This window comes from Argiope bruennichi, chromosome 10 (genome assembly GCF_947563725.1).
Source record: "Argiope bruennichi chromosome 10, qqArgBrue1.1, whole genome shotgun sequence".
Lineage (NCBI taxonomy): Eukaryota > Metazoa > Arthropoda > Arachnida > Araneae > Araneidae > Argiope > Argiope bruennichi.
The window spans coordinates 24,560,685-24,585,308 of NC_079160.1; the positions used below are offsets into that span (position 1 = coordinate 24,560,685).

The window sequence follows — 24,624 nt, forward strand, 5'->3', positions numbered from 1 at the left end:
TAAATACCATTTATACGCTGCATAAATTAGATAAATTGCTTCTTTTGCAATTTCTTCTTTTTTAATTTCATTTTAGATAAATTGTTTATTTTATACTTTACCTATCTCACATTAGTCAATTTATAGAATACCTAGTTATTTCATAGAATAACTAGTTAAAGTGTCAAATTAATAATATATTACACACTTTAACGGACAGGATCAGTTATTTCATGGAATAACTAGGTATTCTATGAAGTAACTGCATTATATACTTTAACGGTAACATATACACAGCAGAAATCGGTGAGGTGTGTGAATGTGACCTCCTGCAAAAAGGGGTTGTGCAAGTGAATGTGTTGCATGAAGTAACTAAGTCGTATTCTTGGCCCTAGTTGGTGATACTGAAAAAATAAGAGATGTTCACTCGGCTTAAATCGCAGACAGATCTGTCAGCAGGCTTATAAAGTGCCATAAGTAACAACAACAACAACAATAATAATAAAGTATGAAAAGAAGGTAAAACAAATAAAAGTTTTTTTAAAAAAGCCGACATCCTGGTATAGGGGTAGCGTGTCTACTTGTGATCTGGGCATCCACAGTTCGGGCATGGTTGTTCTTCTGTGTTCAATGTGTGAATGTGCCCCCCGTAAAAAGGAGTTGTGTAAGCGAATGTCAACACATGATATAGCTAAGTCGTACTCTTGTCCCTAGTTGGCGCTACTGAAAAAACAAGAGATGCTCACTCTTTTTAAATTGCTGACAGATAACTATCTGCCAGCTTGTAAAGTGCCATAAGTTACAGTCACACAAAGAAATGTTTTTAAAAAAATCAGGAAATATTTTGGAATTGTTTTCAAAATCAAAACAAAAAAAAATGAATGATAATAAAATTTTTAATTATTTCAGAAGTAGAAATACAAGGAAATAGAAAAGATATGCATGTGTATAACAATAAGAGATTAATGAAATTTAAATTCTAACAGATGATCCAACTTTTGGCAACATTCTATGCACCAGGACACCATAAAAACAAGCTCAGCCTTAACGTCCCTTCCTATTAAAATAATTTTCAATTAAACAAATATTTTTTGGTAACCATATGCAGTAAAAAAAAAAAAAAAATCAGTTTGCACTGATTGAGAGAAAAAAAATTGAACAAAATAGCATCAATTTCTATTACACAGTAAACAAAATGAACAACAAAAAGCACAATTAAAAACTTTATATGTGATGCTGAAGTAATGTTGAAAAATAACACCATATATATGTAATATGTGAAAGAAAGGACAGTTACTTATAAATAGTACAATAAAACACATTGTATAAGATTATTATCGAAAACTTCTAATTTGCCTTTATTCCAAAATATTTGTGTCGTTTTTTTTATCCCAGTTCTCTAATTTAAAGCATATAAATTCATATAAATACATTAAATAGAATAAGATTATTTAGATTGTAAATTTCTGTAAGAATGTAAATTCTGGTAAAACAATAAACCAGAGGCAAGGACAGTAAACACAACAAGAGCTCAGATTTTATTTTCAGAATCCCACATGTGAGAATTGTGTGCTTCGTATTTTAGTAAAGAAAAGTCATATTTGTGTATTAATGAATGACATTGATAAACAATAGTTTCCAAATGTTAATTTCTGATGTAAATATGCCATTTTTAGTAATTTCCTTCAGGCAATTAACATGTGATTAATGTAAGAGTATCAAATATGCATTTTGGAAGCCTTTCTCTGACTGGCTGAAATCAAAATATGATTAAGAACCACAATTGCAGTCAAAAGATCACATATCAATTTTCCTTTATTTAACTCATTACATTTTTGAATTACTGTATTCATTTACATGAGGCAATTGATCAACCCTTGGACAGATTTCGTTCAAAATTTGACAATAATCAACACTTTAAATATGAAAAGTTTGAACCAAATTTCAATTCCCTCTGTTATGTTTTTGAATTACTGCATTTACATGCATGTAAAAAGACAAACTGACAAATGACTTTTCCCCTTTATGAATTTGAATCTACATTTCTGAAGCTAAACCAGTGAACCAAATTTTATCTATCTAGCTCTTTATGTTTGTAGTTATACTTACTTGCAATCTAACATTAAAAAAAAAAAAAAAACATTTCTTAATAGACTGTTTTTAAAATTTGATAGATATCTATGAATTTGGGGTAACTTCCGTAAATCAAAATTCATCATTTATCTAAAAACATTTTTGAATTATTGTACTCACAGATAAACACATAATTACAAATAAATGTTTTTTTGGACTCAGAGGGGTCTGATATGTGAAAATTAATCAAAATCTTATGTTTGAAATATTTGATGGTAACAATATTTTTTTCTTTTGTATACTTCTAATACAAGAAGGTAAAAAGGACTTGTAACCTATATATGCCTTTTTAAATAAGCATTAAAAAAAAAAAAACAATAATGAATTTAGAAACAGCATAGTTTTGAATGAAATTTCATTACCATCAATAATTTTATATTTCACTTAAAAATTATATTAATTTTCAAAGTGAGAACAAATTAGATTTTTAATAATGTTGCAAGTTACTATAATAAAAATTCCCACGTTTTTCTTCTTCTTTTTCAAAATAAATGTGTTTAGCCATTCTTATTAGCAAGATAGTTATTAGTTTGTTCTTGTAATCTTTTCAAAACATATGCTAAATAGAAATGAAACATAAATCATTTATTGCATCATCAATATATTATTCGATTTCATCATGAAAACTGCTATTAATATTTTTTAAGATACTAACTTATCCCTCAGTAGTCATAAGGAAAGATTTTTTTTACTGTTCCTTAAATTTTTCAAAATTAAATTTTAAAAAGTTATTTATCATAAAAATGTAAAAAAATGCCTGTAATTGAAAAAGTGCAGTAACTAATACTTTTCTATTTTGGGATATTTAAAATTTTGCTTCATATTCAAATAATTCAGTGATGATAAATTTAATTAATTCACTTCAACAATCCATTTTCACAGCTTCATAAGAATTTCTTTCAGCTATGCTAATGTGAAAAAATAAGACTAATGATAAAAATATTCTTTTTATGTTCATTTTCAGAATCAGAAGTATTTATATCTTTGAAATTATAAGAAAAAAATTTGAAAGAAAAATTTTAACTCAGAAATTCTTAAGAATGGAACTTATAATTCATTAGAATAATACTCAAATTAAAATATAAAATTAAAACAATTAAGTTTAAAAAAACTTTTTTTAAAGAAATATCTAGTCAGACAAAAAAAAACAAGTAAAGTTTCAAAAATTTCAGAGAATCAAAATTCATGTATTAAACTCACAATTTATGGAATGAATTTTTAAGAAGGAATTCATCACATTTTTAAACTGAAAACAAGAGTCAAGAACTCTTCATAAGAAATCCTAATCCATCCATCCAAATCTGTGTCATGGTATTTGAAGGCAGCAGTTAAGCTCTGAAATTAAATAAGAATGTTAAAGAAAGACAATCAAGTAATAAAAAATAATCATTCAAAATATTTAAAATTTAAAAAATTACCTGCAGCATAACACAACATTGAATGAAATCATCAAATTTAATTGTGCGAGTTCCATCTCTGTCAAACTTTTGGACTAGCAAGGAGTAAAACCTGTCACTAAGACGATAACCTATAAAATATTTTTAACATATGAATATCCTCATGAAAAAAAAAATTAAAGGAATTGATAAATTTTAAATAGATTCTATTTAATTATTTTGCTTAAGTTACAATAATTTTTTAACTGATAAAACTAATACTTGTATTCCTTAAAGTATAAGATGACCTTTCCCTTCAGCATTAGTATGATACACTTGTTGTTACTTGGGATAAATATACTTTCACATTTAATCATTTTAAAGTAAAAAAAAAAAAAAAAAACTTTATAGTAAAGTATTAAAAAAATCCTCAGCAGCTTTTTTTAAAAATTAAAAACTATAATAATCAGCTGGACCAAATGATTTTTTTTTTTTTTTTTTCAAATTGCTTAAAGCTAATTCTCTTCATATGTTACAAATAATGATTGGAAAATAATGTAAACTACAATTCAACATTTTAAAAGGCAATTTGGAGGCAAACACGTGAAATGATTTAAAACATCTCTAATTAAAAGATTTTGTTTCATCAAGTAACATAATCTTGTCACATATAGAAATATTATTTTCCATTAAAAATTAACTAATAAATGAATCGCCATGAAACCTACTCTTAAATTTTTTTAATTCTTTATAGAATATGAATAACAAATTTCAGAAAAATCTTTCATTGATTGATTTTCAAAAATCTACTTATGAATTTTCACTTTCATTAATGTAGATTTAGGAAACAGAAACAACTACATAATATTTATCATTTCAACATATTTTGAAAAAAAAATTCATTTTTAAAACAGAATTTTGAATACACAATTAATTAGCTTTAAACATTAAAATACATATTACAATGAACACATAAATGAATATAAAGTTTATCACATTTAGCTTTAGTAATCAAGTTTGATTATCTGAAATTGTTGGCTATCTGAAATATTGGTTTCCCTGGCTTTCAAACTATTAACACAGAAAGTACAAATAATTAAAACTTCTTTACATTATCAGGAAATTAAACAAAAACTGAAAATTCTGTGTAAAATTTACCAATTTCAGAAAGTGCTTTCAAAATAAAGCATTACATGCAAGTTACACGAGTAGGAATAGTTAAATTTAACAACAAAAATTAATACCGGAGAAAAGTTTTAAATTATCCATGGACTTCATTAAATGAATAAATTTGATCCTTGAAAAAAATGTAATTTGAAAATAAAATTATATTTTCAAAATATTATATAGAAAGAAAAAAAATTATTAAAAACAGCTAAATGATAGATTCATATTTCCATTATTTCTCAGACAAATTATTTTTTTAAAAAATTCAAATGAATATAATCAGTAGAATACAAAAAGACAGACATATGTTTACTTTCATTACTAGAAGAGATGAGAATACCAATATACTCAGAAAAGATTAAGCTCATGATGAATACATGATTAATTACACACAAAACAAAATAAAATTCCATAAATATTTCTTTTAATACTTACCAAAACTAGTCAGAGCACTCCTCAGCTCATTTTGGTCTATATTACCAGAGCGGTCTGTGTCAAAACTGCGAAAACAGTTTAACCAGTCAGTAATATACCTCCAAAGAGCTTTAAATTCTTCAAAATTTATGGTCCCAGAGTGATCCCTATCAAACATACCTAAAACAAGAGATTTATATAAATACAAAACTAATTATTTAAACATTTGGATGTTTAATAAACACTTGGTATCTATCTATAGTTCCCAAAATGAAAAATGCATTGAATGAAACATTTCAGTTTATTTATATTTCATTTTTGCATAAATTAAAATTCCAAGTTATTAATGAACATTAAATTTTTAAATAGCATGATAAGATTTACATTACCTATATTACCCAAAAACGCATAATGAACATACATAAAAATGTTAAATAATGTATTATATTTATTCAATTGAAAGAGTAATGTAAGCCAACCAACTTTCAAAAAATGACTCATTAAACAGACTAACATTCAAAAATTAATTAAAATTTTTTTGAAAGCTATGTGTTTGCATATATTTAGCTTCATTCTTTAAGTTAAATATGCCAATTAGAGATAACTATTCCATAAATTTAGGACAAAAATTTGAGGCTACAAATAAATTTAGTGTTAGATAAAATACAGATGATATAATGTGGGCACATCAAACACTGACATCAACAGACTAAGTAATTATTATTAAAATTTAAGTTGGCTATTAAAAAAAATTCCATTGTCTATTCTACTTTGAAAGAATTTCTTAGTTATGTCTCTTGCTTAATCTACAAACTTAAATCAAGATTGTAAAAACAAGTATCAGAAATTTGTCACTTTTTACAGTTACATTCACAGTAAAATGCTTCCAAACATTTTAAAGATAAATTCTACATCCAGACAGCAAATATTTTCAAAATTCTAGCATCCCAATTTCATGGAATACTTTTCATGAAATAATAGTTAAAATACTGCTTAGAAAATTAAGGGAGGGAAAATCATTTAGTAAAGAAGCATTTAGCATGAATTTTTAAGTTCCTTGCTGGGAAGTTTTGAATTATATCACAGAAATAAATCAAACGGATGAGGGGAACTCTTACCTTTTGACTCTAGAATGTATGTATAAAATGATTTTTGAAGGCCCCCCCCCCGAAAATATAAGTTGTAATGTATTTTAAATTTAGATACATAGAGGCACAACATAGTTCAACATTATACAGAGCTCAACAATTTCTAAGCAATTTTTTCTATGGAAATAGAATAATATATTCCTATGAACAAGTAACAAATATCTTATATAGTAAACATAAATTTCCCACAGTACAAAAATAATAATTTTTTTCCTTTGTTGAAAATGGAGCTCAATTTAATAATTAAAAAACCGTTCAATTAAGAAAAGTATGACCAGGAAATTTTTATACAAACCTATCATCATCCGGACTGTTTCTGGATTAAATGGTTGCCAAGTACCTAGAGACAGATAAGATTTAATTAATTAAATATAAAGAAATAACAACATAACAAAAGAAATACAGCCTACCACAACATTTTAAACATTTGTAACAAATTTTACCATTTGAAAGAGCAGCTTGTAATTCATTAGCTGTAATGGAGCCACTCCGATCACGATCCACTCTATAAATAAAAATAAACAACAATAGAAAAAGGAAAACTTTATTAAGAAAAATTATTTTAATTTATTCACTATGTTTGCAATGATATCTGGTTAAGTCTAAAGTTTGTCAAAGGCATGCTATTAATATACAAGTAGCAGAAAAACAATTAACTTTTTAGATAATAACAATCAACAATGTACAGAGAGTTTAAAAATTAAATATGAAGAGTTGCAACTTTAATATTAACATATCTTTTTGTCCATTTAATAAAATATACAATAACAGTTATTTTATTATTATTTATTATCCTTAAAATATAAATTTTCCAGTAAAATGGAAAGATGAAGGGCTTTCTATTATTTAAAAATTATGTTCCTTTCCCTTTCACATCACAGCAGCAATAAATTAAAAAGAAAACCCTCTTACAGCAACAAATGCTTATCTTGCAAGAGAAAAGCCGATATACATTTTAAAAAATACTTCCAAATCAATTATAATAGAAACTTTTACAAAAATAATAAATATTGATATACTTCAGTATAAATCTAAGAGTGAGAAAGAAAAATTTGAACACAATGAAATACTTCTAACAGCATGGTTTCAGACAATTTTAAGTAAATAAAATATAAATTTGCAGAATGGTTAGTAACTTTTAAAATTAATTTAAATATGTAAACTTCACACAATTTATATCAAAAAATTATAAATAAATAAATAAATAATTTTAGATTAAGAGTGATAACTTAATAAGAAAATGAAGAACTAAATTTTATTTTCAACTAAAATACTAAAATGATTGATTAAAGTGATAAAAATGATTATTTAATTATAAAATGTTCTATCTAGAACCAAATAATGGCATTAATTATGTCATTAAATATAAGAAAATCAAAGCAAAAAATACCTCATAAAAACATCCCATAAAAACTGATCACTAGCTGGTTGTGGATTATAAGCCATTTTTTTACCTTAAATTATTTAATAACACCTAAGAGGAAAATAAGGCAATAAGTATAAACAATACATGTTAATTCATATAAAAAAACATGAGCATTACCAAAAAAGCACTTTCAAATGTATTTCAAACATATTTTATGCATTTCACATAACTAAAAGAGATAGCAGCATTATATTTTATTGCACAATGAAACTAGCTGATACATTATAATACCTCACTAATCAGTTTCAAAACAGTATAACTAAACAGAAGAAAACAACAGAAATTTACTGTAAAAGTATTTGTCTTTTACTTCTATACCATTGCAGGTCTTAAAATCTATTTAATGTATATATTAGAGAACAGAAATAGGAAATTTGCATTATAGCTGCAGAGAGAGATGTCATGTTAAAATCAGCCAATAATGACAATAAAATTATATGGAAACAATATATTTTCCATATAATTTAATTGAACATATGATATACATCAAGATATCAACTGGCGTTATCATAGTTTCCATCAAATGAAATGAATAGTATATTAGAGCACAATTCACAGACTTTGTCACAATAAGTGTATTTAGATAATTCAATACATGAAAAATTATTGTAAAGTTTTAATTTTGGTCAGGGTATCTACAAATTTTTTAATGTTTCAATATCTTGCTAAGAAATTAAAACACCAACTCTTCCCCCACTAACTTAATGTTACATTTCATATGTTTTTATTCCAACTTATTATTATTTAGTAATAGGCATTCTTGTATTTTGCCAGATTTGATGAAATAATGATCTTCTGGAAATTTCATGTTTTAAAGGAAAAAAAAACATTTATGTTATATGTCTAGATTTTAACATTAAGGCCCTTAAAGAAACCGATAATCAGGATATTCATACACTGTTTCCTTATATCTATTCATATCCAAATATTTTAGATTTTTTTAAATGCTCCTTTAATTAATAATCACTTCTCTGAATTCCCTTTACTTGTATTTTTTTTAACGTTTTATTTACTTTTCTAAGCTTGCAATGTGCATGCTTCTTAAGAAAACAAACAGAGAAGTTCAAAAAAAAATCTAGATAAGTTTATAGCTTTATAATTAATCAAAGTTTTATAGTTTAAGTTTGTCAGGAATTAGAATTTTGCTTAAGAATTCTAAATACCAATAAAGTTATGGAGATCCTTTTGTGTAGATAAAGTATGACAAGTTAGTTAAAGAATGATAAATCATTAATCATATGGTTAAAACCAAATTCATAAACTAACATTTATAATTTTGAAATTTTTTGAACACAGAAAATTATATGAACAAGATAATTTTAACAAACTGAAAGTGAATCAAAATATTGAAAATCAGAGTATGATATAGGATTCTTATATATAATTTATATATATACAAGGGCCTTTTATGTGAATGTGAAGTTTATGGAAGAATTAACAAGTTATGTTATTTCTTACAGTCTTTTGTAAGATTTATTCAACAATATAGTTCTGAAACTCATTAGCTAATTTGAAGCAATATTGAGCTTAATATCTAAATTGCAGAAGATTATATTTTTAAGGAATACTATAGGAAATATTAAGATTACTAAAAATGCAGACTTCAATCATTATATTAGAATGATAGGAAGAACACAATGTTTTTCAGCTAACATTTGTTTAAAACTTTGCTTATTTTTGTTAATTTAAAGAAGAAATGAAATGATAAAAGAAAGGAGAAAAATTTACTTAAGGCATCAAATTTAAACAGAACTTAATACATAATTAAAGTAAAATGAAGAAAAAAACATAATAAAATGCTTAAGAAATTTAATAAGCCATAAAGAACTAGTCATAAGCTTAGACAAATACTTTTTAAAATCTTTAAAATTTTAATCAAATGTACCATTTATTTGTAAATTGCAATAAATCATAGTGATGAATATTAAAGTATTCTTATGGACGATATCTAAGATTCAAATAAAACAATTAGTTCAATTTTCACAAATAATGTAAATTTTAATAAGTTTCTTGCTAACTTTTGAAAAAAATAATAATCTTGGTAAATTCCAATTTTAGAAATTTCTAAGATTTAAAATCTAATGTCATATTGAAGTCTAGATTAATTGTTTCAGATTAAAAATTTAACACACTGCAACAATCAATGAATCAGTCGCGCAAAATTATTTTCCTAATGCAATGCTTCCATGAGTTTCAATGCAGACAATTTTTAAATTTAACCAATCTTAAAATATGACTTTCTCACTCAGAAAAGATTCCAAAACCGGTTAGTCAAGCAAATTAACATTCAGACAAAAGAAGAAAAATATACTCACATGCCAAATGTGTTTATACGTTATAATCAAAGGAAGAACCTTCCTTTATTCAATGATAATGACTATGAATACTGCAATACCTCACGTTGATGAGACTCGTTAACCGGAGGACGCTTGAACCCCCCATTTGAAGTTGAAAGGGGGGAGCAATGGGGGAAGCAGCACTGGAGGACGGATTTCATTCCGCTAGTGATGGAAATGGGGGAATCGATGTATGGTTGCTTTCGGAAAAGCTTTTTTCGCCAAAATTTGAAAATTTATTTACCCGCCAAGAATGAAGCGCATTTTTGGAATGTATAGGGTGGAGTGTGGACGAATGTCGGTTGGATCTATGATGAAGGCAGACCTTATTTATGCACGATCTTTTTTAATAAAAGAATAATACCGTGTTATATTATATTTATTTTTGCTCATAATTAAGTTTTATGAATCTAATTTTTGACTAGAAATTAATGTTGACTGTGGCTGGGAACTTGGGAAAGCTGAATTTTCTACAGGCGCCTTTTATTTATAATTAATTAAATGGCAAGAAACTAATATGTTAACTCATAATTAAATTCTATCTTCTATTGGTTTGTTAAATGAAATTTAAAGATTTCACAAAGTAATGGAATGAACTTACAAGTTTCATTTAAATTCTTAATGGAAGCTAAAAATGATGCTTTATTCGGAATACAAATTCGATGTAGTTTTCATTTTATTTCTTGCAATTTGGCTGTATTCATTGGAAAGTATTTTAGTTTTTTATACTATTAATTTTAATGCCCATATTTTGTTTGTTTGTTGTTGTACAAAGCTAAATGTTTTTTTTTAAAAATTAGCTAAAAAAATTTTAAATGATGCTTTTAAAAAATTATATATATTTTTTTACCTAATTCAGTAATAAATTAGTGTTATAGAACATTTAAAACATTTTTTATAACTGCAGGCATGCTTTGATTTTGTTATTTGTTAGTATTTATAGTAGCAATAAAGCATTTATATTTTGTGGTCTAAAAATTGCAATAATAAAAATCTGTAATCTCTTTCTTGCAGTTTTGTCCATTCTTTTTTTCTTTTTTTTAATGTTGATAATGTGCATGATGAACTCTTTAAAATTTGTTTTCAAATTGAATAATTCATACTTGTAAAGATATATATATATTATTTTAGTTAAGTTTTTGATAAAATATGGCTTATTCTCCTTTACGAAAGTATGATAACCAAAAATCCTCAAAGGAATCATCAAAATATTCAATATTTTCTATTTAATAAAAACTAATTTTTGTTTTGTTAAAATAAGATTTATATTGAATTAAAAATTATATGCATAAGCTGATTAATATTACATGATTTTAAAAAGTACTTTTTCAATACATATATTTCTTATTCTAATTTATTAATTTTTTTCATAAATGCTTAATACATTTATTTATGCATACAGCAATTTAATTCTTCTTTTAATGTTAAAAATCAGAATTTTGATTGAAAGTAGCCAAACTAAATTTGAAAAGGTAATAGAATCAATTATTTCTAATTATACGATTGGTGTAATAATATTTTAAAAGAAAATTTGTATTAAAAATTCTAATATCTTGGATAAATTTGTTCTAAATGTTGAATTTTCTACTTTTATAATAATGCACAGAAGTTAAAACTTTTAAAGAAAATTTGGAATGTAATTTTTAATTTCAAAAAATAAAAATTATTTTTTAATTTAATATAAAAATATTAGTGTATTCTAAATTAGTCAATAGAATTTTCAATTAAATTGTAAAATATCATTTGTTAATTTTTGCATAATATTTAAGTCATATTTTATTCAACACTTATATTTTCTCAAGAAATTTTTCTTTTTCTTAGTTTTTTGAAGCTTAATTTCTTCTCATTTTGATTTTCAATAATAATTCATGAAATAAAAATGATTTGCTTCACAAGCATTCATTATTGTAATATACAAATGTATATTAGTTAACCAAACCATTAACAAAATAAACATTTACTCCACCTTAAAAAATGCTATACTAATATTGTTTTAACTTATTCAAATGAGTGGATAAATACCAAGTAATGAATAGTTCTGAGATATTGTGTAAAAAAAAATTATAAAGGATGATAAAAATCCTTAAAACCTTTAAAACTTATATAGTTTATATACCTACTTTATCTTTTAGAATTAAGGTTTTGACTAAATTATTAAAAAAGACAATTTCTATGAGGATATAGAAAGAAAAAAAAATGTTTTAGGAAAATAAAATGGGAAAATAATTTTTTTTGTTTTAAAGTAATGAATAATTACGATGGAATAATGAATTTTAACACTGTTTATGTTAAATTGAAAAAAATTATTTACAATTTAGAATCAATAATAAAAATAATCATAATCTCTGAATCAAATTATCTGCAAATTCATTTGTTCAATAGGAATTTAATAATTTGGAGAATATGACTTTAGTCGGAGACTTTAAATCAACTTCCATTGTCCCCATTACTAAAACATAAAGAAAGGCTAATTTCCAAAAATAATTTAGTATTGATTCAATTCACCTTCAGTAAAAATTTTAAATTACTGACACAAGTAGGTTAAAACTGTCTGAGTGGTTTAACTTACATATATCAATTGGATCAATAAAAGAAAATAGATGGCAATCAACTGAAGACAAATTTTATTCATTACAGAAAAAAGGATGGACAGAGAATGAATAATATCAGAAGGATCACAAAATATGTTCTGATCAGTGTTTTGATGAAGGAGTTTGTATGAAACCAGTATTTTAAAAATCAAAGTAGTTTTGTACATTTTAAATGCAACTGAAAGAACTTCCTGGGCCATTGTATTCACAAAAGAAGAAAAAAGAAATCTTTTAGCATATGAAAGAGCAGTTGAACTTGGATATGTATCATATAATTGGGGACTTCTAAAGAGATAAAGAGAACTTGACAGGAAAAAAAATAAACTTAATGAACAAAGAGAAAGCACAATCATTTACAATTGGAATATATGATATAATATATTCTCAAGATATTGTATCAAAGCTGATAATCAGTGCAACTCCTCTCAAAATTCAAATTCTACCTCTAAAACATGATTCTTATTAATGCTTAAACCACAGCCTGAAAATTGGAAGGAAAAAAACTGTAAACAGTATCTTTCACTTTTGTTTCCAATATCATTTAAAAAAAAAAAAAAATCTTTCTTTTTTATTTAGTTAAAATTACTTTTTAAAAAATCGTCTACCTCATTATTATTCATTGTAACTAAAAAGAATTTAAATTAAGTATGTTAAATGTATGATGTGTTATTCTTTGTTTTTTTATTAATTTTTTAAAAATTTTATGAAATAAAAAAAAATGATATGCTTCCCTCCCTTTCTCTCTTTTATCTTTATACTTTTTCTGCCTCTTTATAACATTAGCATATAAGAGCATACAGTTTTTTTATATGAATACAATTAATTGAAAAATAAATAACCATTGTGGATATTTATCCTTAAAATTAGATACCTGAATGCCATCACTAATCAACTCGCACTAAAAGAAAATTTTACTTTTGAAGAAAAATAATTATTTTGCGAATAAAAGAAACCTTGGTTAATGCTTCAGAAGAAAATTTCAGAATTTCCACATGTATTTTTTGAAGTTTTAAATACTAAATCTGAATGATAAAATGGTATTTTAACAAAATTTCGAATATGGCTGTGTTAATTTACCTAAGCATTTTTATTGAACAAATAAAATATCTTGAAGGGTACGAGAAATTGTGTTGTTTCAAGATGTCATAAGGAATTGTTTACCTCATTTGTAGATTTTTCAGCTACTACTGCAAACATAATATTCCATTTTTTTTTTCAAAGATTATTGTTGTCAAATACTATTATTGCTGTCATACTTTTTTTTTTTTTGTAATCACTTTATTGCATACAAACAAACGCGTAATGTTGAGTGACAGAAAAAACAAGTTTAAATTAATGACAAAAGAATATATTCAGCTTTACTTGATTAGTTAAATTTTGATAGTCTTGGCAATGAAATGAATTTTATTACAATAATAAAAATTATTGTAGAAATACATTCTAAAATATTTTTTTAGTTTATTTATATTAAAAAGACAATTGTATGATAATGAAATTGATATCAATAAAAGGATTTTGATATTAAGTTTGGAAAATGGTATTAGTATCATTTTTGTACAATAATATATTTGGGAATTATAAGAGGAAAACATCAACATTTTGTTTAGTTAAAATTATAACTGGAAATTTTGATGCATTGCATCAAAGCGCACGCTTTCATCTTTTAAAGCATGTTTGATAGATTTTCAGTTTCTGGAGTCGGCAGTCTGTCTTATAATTCATGTCAAAGTATAGATAAATATATGAACAACTATATATTTCTTCAGTAAGATTGAAATTACAATTGCATATCTGTATTTTGACCTAATGTTATTCTTTGATTTGATATCCACCGAATGCAGCATCTTGTAAAATTTTTATTCATCTACTATTCTATTTAAAAGTGAAGGGTTTTTTTTTATCAATTAATTTTAATAAACATTATTTAGATATTTTTCTCTTTTTTCTTTCGCATTTTAATCATCAAAATAAAATTGCTTAAATGTAGTTTCTCAAAGAAAGCTTATTTGCAGAAAAGTATTTCTTAGATAGCGCAGTAACCGATGCTTTTATGAGCATAAAGAAAGAAAAATAGATACTTATGACAGTTCTGTAATTGATTTTTCCACTTCCATCTACTTATCTATCTCTGCTGCTTTTGAAAAGCTACCACAATTTGCTTACGGCAACAAAACCACCGGGTGGTGGTAAGCAGATGCGCTCTTATCTAGTATCATATGTGCTAAAATTGTAGGATTAACGGAATTTAATTAGCTTTTAGAGAAAACTTGGTAAAAAGTTAGAAAAGCTGTAGGGAATGCATATTTCTCATTCTTATAATGTGAGTGATTGATGGATAATGATTCTTTTTTTATGGGATAATCAACATTTTTCCCACGCGAAACTTGATAATTACACTTTAACCCATGCCTGGAGATGGGAAAATTCAGTAAACTCATGATCTAATTTCCTTCAAACAAATGCCTTCATTTTATAAAGGCAAATGAATAAATTTTTATTGAATTAAAAAAAAAGACAAATTAAGGAATAATTAAACAGATAGTTATTTGTTTACGCAAATGATATAACAAAGTATTTGACATTCGCATTGGTATGTGAATATCCATTTTGAACGGATGATTTTTAAGTAAAGTTGATTAAACTGAATCTATTTTTCCCTTGTAGCATATAAATATTACAAACACTTGATAAAGAATATTGGAATTATTATTACGATTTATTTCTTATTTAATACTTTTTTATCGATGTATTTTAGTCAGTTTTTGAGTTCGCTGTTTTGAGCTGCATTTTAATATAGTTAATGTTTTGATAGCAATAATGGACAAAACCATTTTTTATACAACCATGTCGAATGAGTTTTATTTCAATATATAGTATGTATAAATATATATATATAGAGAGAGAGAGATTAATTAAAATTATAGTTGTAAATTTTGATAAATTGCCTAAAAGTGATTAGAGGATAAAAATGTGATTTTTATCCTCTAAATCACGTTTGCTAAATGTTAAGCTTTGGTTCGCCAGTCTGTCTTGTAACTCATGTTAACATATAGATAAACACATTAATAATTATATTATTCTTCGGTAAGACTGAAATTACGAACGGGTATCAGCATCTTACTCTAACGTTATTCTTTTGATTTAATATTCATTAAAAAGGACCGAGAAGAGCTATTTGGAAGGCAGCATATAGCAAAATTTTTATTATTTTTATTAATCTGCTTAATGATCAAGATTTTTAACCAAAAAATTTTAATAACATGAGTTTTATATTTTCCTCTTTCTTGTTTGGTATTGTATTCATCAAAGAAAGAAATCGCTTAAAAGTAGCTTCTCAAATAAAGGCAATCGTTTGCAAAAATAAATTCAAGTTAAAATATCGATTTTTATTTATTCTTTCATTATTTTTTTTTATTGGGCTCAATTTTTCATTCGGTTGATATGTCTAATTTTTCTGAAAAGGATGTTGCATTATTTACAAAAATTTTAACATGATTAAATTTATAGATTGGATGTTGTCTCTGAATTAAGTTAGAACATTTATAAGGCAAAAACATATTCGAGATTTCTGAAGGCTAGACCGTTCGACCGAAAGTTGGTTCGTAATTTGAATAATAAATGTTCACTAAGAAAAGTTTTTAAAATTGCAAATAGGTTTTTTTCTTTAAAAATTTATTGACGTTTTAACCCTTCGTCTCAATAACTTCGGTGCGTATTGTTGCATAGAAGTCATTCTTATGCCATTTTAAAATTCAAAATATTAATTATTCAGTGATATCAATTTTATTTCTGTGTAATTTCTTTTCATATTTTAATTAAATATTGAAAATATTTTAAAGAATATTTTATAATAATACTTTCTAGTACCTTTGTTACAGGGTTGGTCTTAGAAAACGCGAGGCCCAATCAGAAACTATTTTCTATAATACTTATTTCCAAACAATTTTTACCAGTTATATAAAATAACTTTTGTAAAAAAAGATTTTTTAAAAGATATTCTAATTAGTAAATTAAAAGCAGATTTTAAAAAAATTAATTGATTTTTTTAATTTTTAAATTATTGTTACTATTCCCCTTTGGCAACTAGCTGGTTTGCCTAGAATTAACATTTGCTTTTCAATTAAATATTTTATGTAACTTGCTCTCTTAATAGATTCTCAAGCAAAATGTTTTTAAGCTTCAAATTTTTATAAACATATCACCGATACTATTATAGAAGCCTTTCCTTATTCTGTTCGTTCTTCGATGCCTTTCTCTAATTTTCTATGAGCTCCCGTAAAATGTAAACTTGAAATTGAAGCCGGAATTGATAAAACTTCAATAAATACATTTTTTAAAAACCAAACACGTCTTTAAAAAATGTATGAGTTCAGAATTAATATCTAATTTGTATTACAGAATATTTACATATTTTATGAATTAAATAAAAACATAATTCAATAATATTTTCTTTGGCCTCGTCATAAAATTTTATTTTTAATTTTGCTTTCTAAAAGATTTAAATGACGTAATATTTTATTTTATTTCAATTAAAAAAGTACTTCTGTAAACGATTATGAAGTCTAAATTTTATACGATCCTTCAGACCTAGGAATCCTATTCAGTAAAATAATCTTGACCATCTAACGTTTCCAACTTTGCGGCAAATCTGACCGAGTTATAAAGCCTTGAATATCCTTATTTTAGGACAATCAAAAATGTAATTATTTTAGATTGATCAATCTTGGGGAAACTCAGGGCACTGATTTTGTATCTTCGAGGCAGTCAATGGAGTTCCGCGTTTTTTATTATAAAACAGTGACATTCAAATTGTCATAATTCACTCAGTTTTGGTCACAAAAGGGCGAACTTTTTTTTATATAATATAACAAAATATACATAGAAAAATTATTAAAAGCATGCCTCATATTTAAGTCAACTCAACATGGGAAAATAAACCAAACCTTCATATCTTGGTCATATCAGTGGGAAAAGGCTAAGATGAGGTATTAGGAGCAACAATGTAAATGGTTTCAGTTTCTCTTCAGTAATAAAATACAATGCTGTAAAATAAACTTGAAAACTTTTAAAAAATAAAAAATAAATTATATGGCAAAAAAATTTTCATCATTAAAAAGATAATGTTTTGAATTTTAAGATGCTGTGCAAATTGTTTTTCTGCTATAATATTTTCAGAAATTATTGCAAAAACACCAAAATTTCACAAATTTTAATTAACTGAAAATTCAAAAAATCCCACCGAAATTTCAAATTTCCGCACTGAATATATGTGCAAAATTTGGTTGTTATAGATCAAACGATTTTCCCTGTACAGTACCAATACAAACACTCACAAATTTATCTTTATAATTAGTGCAGATTATATGCATTATGTAATTTAAAAATAAATTGTTTTTTTTCTCATATTCAGTACCGGATGACACTACTCATGTGAAATTAAAAATTAAGTAAATTGACAAGTTAATTTCTAGCAAAATTATGTATAGTCATAGAGAATACAAACGTGTAGTGCAATTTTGAACTGTGTCACTTGAGAGGGTGAATAAAAATTCCATAACAAAACTTCATCTTTACAAACATGAAATGCATTATCTACTAATAATAAAGCGTATTATTAGTAGAGCTATCTCTACTAATAATAAAGATGAATATGTGTTTGCGCGTCTGTATATCTGGGTGTTGACGCTCTATTAATCAAACCGTAAGACATATAGCTACCAAACTTAGTACGCACTTGCTACGTTGGACGGATAAAATGTGCACTTCGGAGCAATTTTTTAAAATTTCATTTAGAATTTTAATTAACTAAAAATTAAGCAAGTTCTTGATATTTTTTCCCCTCGATAACTTTAGAAAATATTACAGTATAAATGTTATTTTTATATATTCAGAAATTTTTTTTCAATGATTGTAATTTTTTGCAGTATAAATATTTTTTTCATATTTAATCAATTTTCTAAAAATATTTTAGACACATTTTCCAGCAAAAATCTTAAGAATTCTGAGCAAATATTAAGCGTATCAAGAATAATTATACAAAAGCATAAGAATTCTTGATGAACACCAAAGTTATAATTAAATTTGCAAAAAAATGTTCAGTTTTCGTTTTACTGTGCGAATTATTATTCTGTCCTTTAAAAAAATTATGACTGGCAAAGCTGATCTGAGGAAAGTAAGCAATGTAATTATCTAATTCTGCAAAAAAAAAAAAAAAAAAAAAAATTACATTAAAAATATTTTTAATATGAAGAAAAATGCCAATTTTTGTTTTACTCTAGGTTAGAAATTAGATTGTATTGTTACAAGACTAAAAATATCAAAGTGCATCCACGATAGTTAGTGGCGTTGGCAGAAAATAAGGAAAATGCATAGTAAAATGAATAGAATCATAGAAGTCTTCTAATATAATATTTATTATAGACTATCTATCAAAATTTGAAGCTTATAAATAATTTGCTTAAGAAGCTATTAAGACCTAGTTAAGTAAAGTATTTAATTGAAAATTTTAGCCGCCATTAACGTTGGCTAGCCAGTTATTTAGTGACTAGTATTAAATAAAATGTTGTTATAGATATAACTCAGCAATAGAATTGAAATCACAAATAGAAATTAACGCTAAATAGAAAATGATTAAAGCGTGTTTTTCACACGGATTAATAAACCAAACATACTCGTAAATTTATATATACTTTAAAACATATACTTTAATTTTTAATTCATGAATGCACATAAGCTAGCCAACAAATGGACAAAAATTTGTATACTATTTGTAATAAGTAAATAGGTCACTATACTATTTATTTCAGTGACTTAACAAAGATTTATGAAAATTCTTTATTTGGTACAAAAAGAAAATTGAAATGCTAGAACATTGTCAGAAATAAATAATTTTTAGGACTTACATAAAAAAATAATTGAAAATTCATAGATCATTATTGTCGTTTATTATTAGGGAGCAATTTTTCTAGTTTTTATTTCCTTTTGCGAACTTTTTATATAAATCCGAAATCCAGCTGATTTCAGATCCAATCGATATAACTGCCCAACAATTTAAGCGTCCTTGCTGAATTAATGATCGCAAGTTTGTTTTATAATTAATGATTTAATGATCGTAAGTATGTTTTATAATTAATGATTTAATGATCGTAAGTATGTTTTATAATTAATGATTTAATGATCGTAAGTATGTTTTATAATTAATGATTTAATGATCGTAATTAATTTTAAGTTGGAAAACTTTCTTTCTACAAATGCTAAAGAAACTGAAACTGTCAAGAGAATCCGTAGATGAATATATAAATTTGAAATGCGTCTTGTTAAAATGGTGATTAATAAATAAAAATGTTGATAGAATATCCATATCTACCATAATGGAAAAAAGTTTTAAAAATTAAAAAAATTAAAAAAAAAAACTTATTTTTGTTTTTCGGAAAAGCTCGGAAATGTTAAAATAAAATTCTTAAAAATAACCTTTCAGGATTACAGGAGAATTCGAATTAAGAACAAATATCTTGTTTTTGAATAAATTCAGTGCAGAATAATAATTTCATAAATTCACATTTCCTAGTTAAAAGGCTTTTATTTAAAAAATCCTTTATTCAAATTTTATAGAAAACACTACTTATATAATGAACCAGAATCCAATGCATAAAATGCTAATTATTTTTTAAAGAAGAAATGCCTTGAAATTTTTATTTTCTGCTCATGAAAAGTTTCGCCACAGATCCATAAGTAAATAGCATGTTAAGTGGACTAGAAGTTAATAATTTCCGTTGCTGAAGAGTTTTAACTTTCCGAATTCTTCTAAATTGTAAATTCTGAAAAAAGATAGAAACAATGATAGACAAAAAACTGGTAACAATGATGGAAACAGAAAAAAAAAAAAAAAAAAAAGCTGATACAAAATTAGTAGTAACATTGAAAACGGGTTTGAGCTTTTTTTTTCAACAGTGAAATATATATTGTTGCAAAATACGTTTAAAATATATTTCAAAAAATGTATTAAATATTGTAAGAAAAATTGTATGATAAACAAATTTGGTATCATTAAAAGGATATATATATATTTTTTAATTTTATAATGCTATAAAAACTATTTTTCTACTGTAAACTTTTAAAAAGTTATCCCGAACAAAGACCAATATTTCGCTTAATTTTTAATTAATTAAAAAAATTTTAATCGCTCTGAAAAGCACATTTTTACCCACCAAACTAAATATTTGCCAAATTTGATTTGTCAAAAAGGCTGGTTTGTAAAGTCAGCACATGTACAAACAGACAGAAGCTTTTTCCTTATGTTTAAATATCAAAATTTAGTTAAAATACCAATACATTTTCTCACTAAACATTCTTGCCAGCAGGCTTATGCGTTTTAGCAAAGACTAATCACTCCCTAGCCCCTTTTTTCAATGAGCTAATAATGATTTATTGGACGTTTAACTCGTACGGAAATGTCTGGTCCCAATACCCTTCTCGTGTCCCCCTTTTTTCCCCTACTAAATAGACAAAGTACCTGTAAATTTTATGTTGCGAACATACAACACCCTTCGTAAAAAGACTACTAGGATTCTTTTATGTTTGTTAAGGTCCATGACAAGGCGGAAGAAAAATTAACCCTGTATGCAGGAAATATGAAAAAGACCTTATGAACGTCGCCCAACTGGAAGCAATCGACTAAAGACCGATCCTGCTTAATTCTTGGTCTTATACTCAAGAATGTGTTTGATATTGTCGATATTAAACACCATTTTTATTTACTTTATTGCTGTTGTAATTAAGGAAAAAGAACAATATAAAGATAGATTAAAATGATACCTAAAATATTATTATACTACGATATTTCGAATTAAAGGTTCGAATCACCTTAATATTTATTTTTTGTATAATTTCTGTGATAAATTTGAAAAGAGAATATAAGTAGTCTGTAGAAAATATAAGGATCTTTTTGATCTGCCGTCAAAAAATGATCTGCCGTAAGACATTTTTTTCCTTAATCTGTTCTCTCCTAGCAGATAACTAATGGTCAAGATCAATTACATGATGTTATTGATACCGGATAAGATTAATGTATTAATCATTGGAAGGAGTAATAGGATTTAAATGAACAAAATTAAGACACAGGGCCTGAAAATTTGCCATTGTAGGATGTCCCCTTTCCGAAAACTAAGAGAACTGCTCCACTTCGGGCTCCTTCATGGTTTTTTTCTATCATTTTTCCTGATAGGTTTTCCAATATCCTTCTATTGCGTTTGAAAAAGTCATAACAATAGTTTTTGATGCAAATTAATTGAATTTTTTATTTCTTAAGATTTGAAGTCTGATTGGAAGAATTTACTTGATAAAATCAAATATCATAAATCCCATTATGGGTTTGAAGAGGTTTATACATTCCAGCTTATTTTCATCAAATAATCTACAAACAAGTTCATTACATTTTCAGAGAATAAATGTAGATTATTCAAGGAATAGTAGTGGATTAGAAAAGATATATAGAAATTTATAGAACAATTAATGGTCCATGTTACACATTCAACATTAATATAACAATATAAGCACATACCCGGCAGCTGAAAATAAATGCTAAATAGAGAATTAGTCAATAAATATTAATTTTCGATTTTAAGAGGAGTCGGTGCATAACTAAGCAGGTATTCCATGTATGATATGGCTAGAGCCGAAGAAGAAACATGAGCTCTAATGTTAGCTAACTATTTAATAAATAAACACCGCGTTCCCCAATGATATAAGTAGACGGTTTTGTTTCACATTGAAAACACATTTACATTATAAGGATGATTATTGTTAGATGTATACTTTGGAAACGAAATCGAAATAATTAGGGATGTACCAGCTGCTTTCGGTGACCAGCTGGTCTGTCCATCATTCATTTAGTATTACTTTAATTATGTCAATTAAAGTATTTGCAATAAATTTAATTTGGTTAAATTAATGCATGAATTGCAAAAAAATAACAAGTTACATATAATTGTAAATTATTATAAAAAATACTGTTTATGAGAATTTTTTTGAGAATTATTTTTTTAATACTTAATTTTAGTTTAATTCCTCTTTAATTCTTAGTTTTTTTCTGTGAATTACTGTTTCAGCAAACTATAATATATAAATAATTAACATAACCTTCGAAAAGAATTATCTTGCAGTTGATAGAGGACTTATTTAATGATTGAGCTAAGAAGTAAATATATTAAAACTAATAGAATTGTTGTTAATTTTTAAAATTGCTTTTTATTAAATGATAGAAAAAAGCCATAAAAAGTTGGTCAAATAAAAAAAAATCAACTGTATTTTATTAGGGAAAAAAAAGAAAAGAAAAAAAGATGATAATCCAGTTATACCTAATTTTTAATTTTATGTTAACCTAAAATAAATGAAATAAAATAAATAAAAAATAAATAATAGAAATGAAGATAATAAAGTAGATTTGAATCTTCATCCAAAATATTATAGAAAGCCAAGATTGTAGATTTTAATTGTTTAGTTTTATATTATCTTTAAAAAATTAAAATGACAATAATATGCGCATAAAATTGTATTGAATATCATTGCAATGTGCTCATATAGAAGTATAGTTTACTAAACCAATGAAAAATATTTTTGAAAAATACTAAGATCAAAAAAGAAAAATATTGAATGGAATTAAAAAAAAAGATAACTGAAAAATTAATTTTTTTAAAATTTAAAATGTTTATGGTCAGTGATATATTTCGAAGTTATAAAGAAAATGCTGGAATTTTGTTAATTTTTTATTAAAATTTTAATTTAATTTTTGAAACAAGATTTCTTAATATTGCTATCTAAGAAATCGCTAATTGCCAGCCAAATTTGAAAGCTCTAAGTCCAACAACCTGCCTCGAAAGATGCAATTTATTGAAAGCATGCCAGCCTATAAATTTTATTATATTAAAAGTATGAATAATTTTATCTCATATTTTTTAACAAAGAAAAATTGTTCAGCTTTGATTGAAAAATGAAAATGATTTGTCTTTCATTTACAATATTGCTGAAAATCAAAATTTAAAAATTTGTTAAAATAAAGAATATTATAAGATTTTATAATTAAAAAGATATATGTCTAAATATACTTTTACTTTAAAGATGAATTAAAATCTTTTTTTTTTAATTTGGAAACATTTTCGAAAGTTATTGCAGAAAAACTTCAAACTTTTTTGCTGTTTTTAAATAATAAAAATTAAAAAATTGCTCTACCAAACATTACACTTTCCTACCCTCCTTTCCTACATATTTATTCTTCTCTGTATACACACGCGCACGTTCTCCTTTATTAGAAAAAAAATTTGCATTTAGTAAAAAATTTATATATATATTATATGGAGAGTCCTTGCAGCCAAATGTTATTTCGAATCGCAATAACATAAAGGCATTTATTTATTCAAATTTCGCATGAAAATATTTCTATTATTATCGACTGTTGGAGACGTTTTCTTTCAAATGAAAAATAATTATACAATAATAAAATAAATGAAAAAAATAATAAATAAATACATTTACATTTTCAATAAGTTATTTAATAAATAATAATTTTTAACAAATGACTTAAAATATTCTTAATAAATAAATACATTTTAATAATAATAAAGAATTTATTTACATCAAAATCAAATTAAAATAAAAAAGTTATCAGATGAATTTCTGAAAGAGCGTAAAAAAACGAGTAAAGTTTCAGAAAGAGTAAAAGAAACGAATCAGTTTGACGATTCCAAGTTTTGGCGGAATAAAATAAAAAACAAAATCGCGTAATAGGTAATGAAAAAGATTGGCATAATTCGCCACAAATGTGCTTATTTGCCAAATCTTATAACCCCTATTATAGCTTATCCTGCAATTGGGATAGTTCTTGTTAGCGCCTATAGATGGCTGTAGACTGCTGGCGCCGTCTACAGGCACTAATTGGAACCTAGCTTGATCCTCCAATACGTCCTCCGGTTAACTCTACCCCACGTTGATGACAGATCAGCCTTATTTTTATTTTCACAATAGTGTTGCCATTCTGTCTTTGTACAAATTGGTAATTAA

General features: G+C 25.3%; 1 protein-coding gene across 2 annotated transcripts; it reads right to left on the reverse strand.

Annotated features, from left to right (window-relative positions):
- Nucleotides 1-857: 857 nt before the first annotated feature.
- On the reverse strand, nucleotides 858-24,594 carry LOC129987832 (programmed cell death protein 6-like). Of its 2 annotated transcripts, XM_056095799.1 has the most exons (9): nucleotides 24,545-24,594; nucleotides 9,959-10,038; nucleotides 7,608-7,691; nucleotides 6,661-6,722; nucleotides 6,513-6,557; nucleotides 5,091-5,249; nucleotides 3,531-3,640; nucleotides 3,313-3,447; nucleotides 858-1,036 (listed from the first exon to the last, which is right to left on the reverse strand). In XM_056095799.1, exons 3-8 carry the CDS (start codon nucleotides 7,661-7,663, stop codon nucleotides 3,346-3,348), a joined length of 534 nt encoding a protein of 177 aa, XP_055951774.1. In that variant the 5' UTR covers nucleotides 7,664-7,691; nucleotides 9,959-10,038; nucleotides 24,545-24,594; the 3' UTR covers nucleotides 858-1,036; nucleotides 3,313-3,345. The 2 variants fall into 2 exon arrangements, with proteins under 2 accessions (XP_055951774.1, XP_055951773.1); XM_056095798.1 differs by lacking the exon at nucleotides 24,545-24,594 and having other exon boundaries at nucleotides 9,959-10,078.
- Nucleotides 24,595-24,624: the final 30 nt, after the last annotated feature.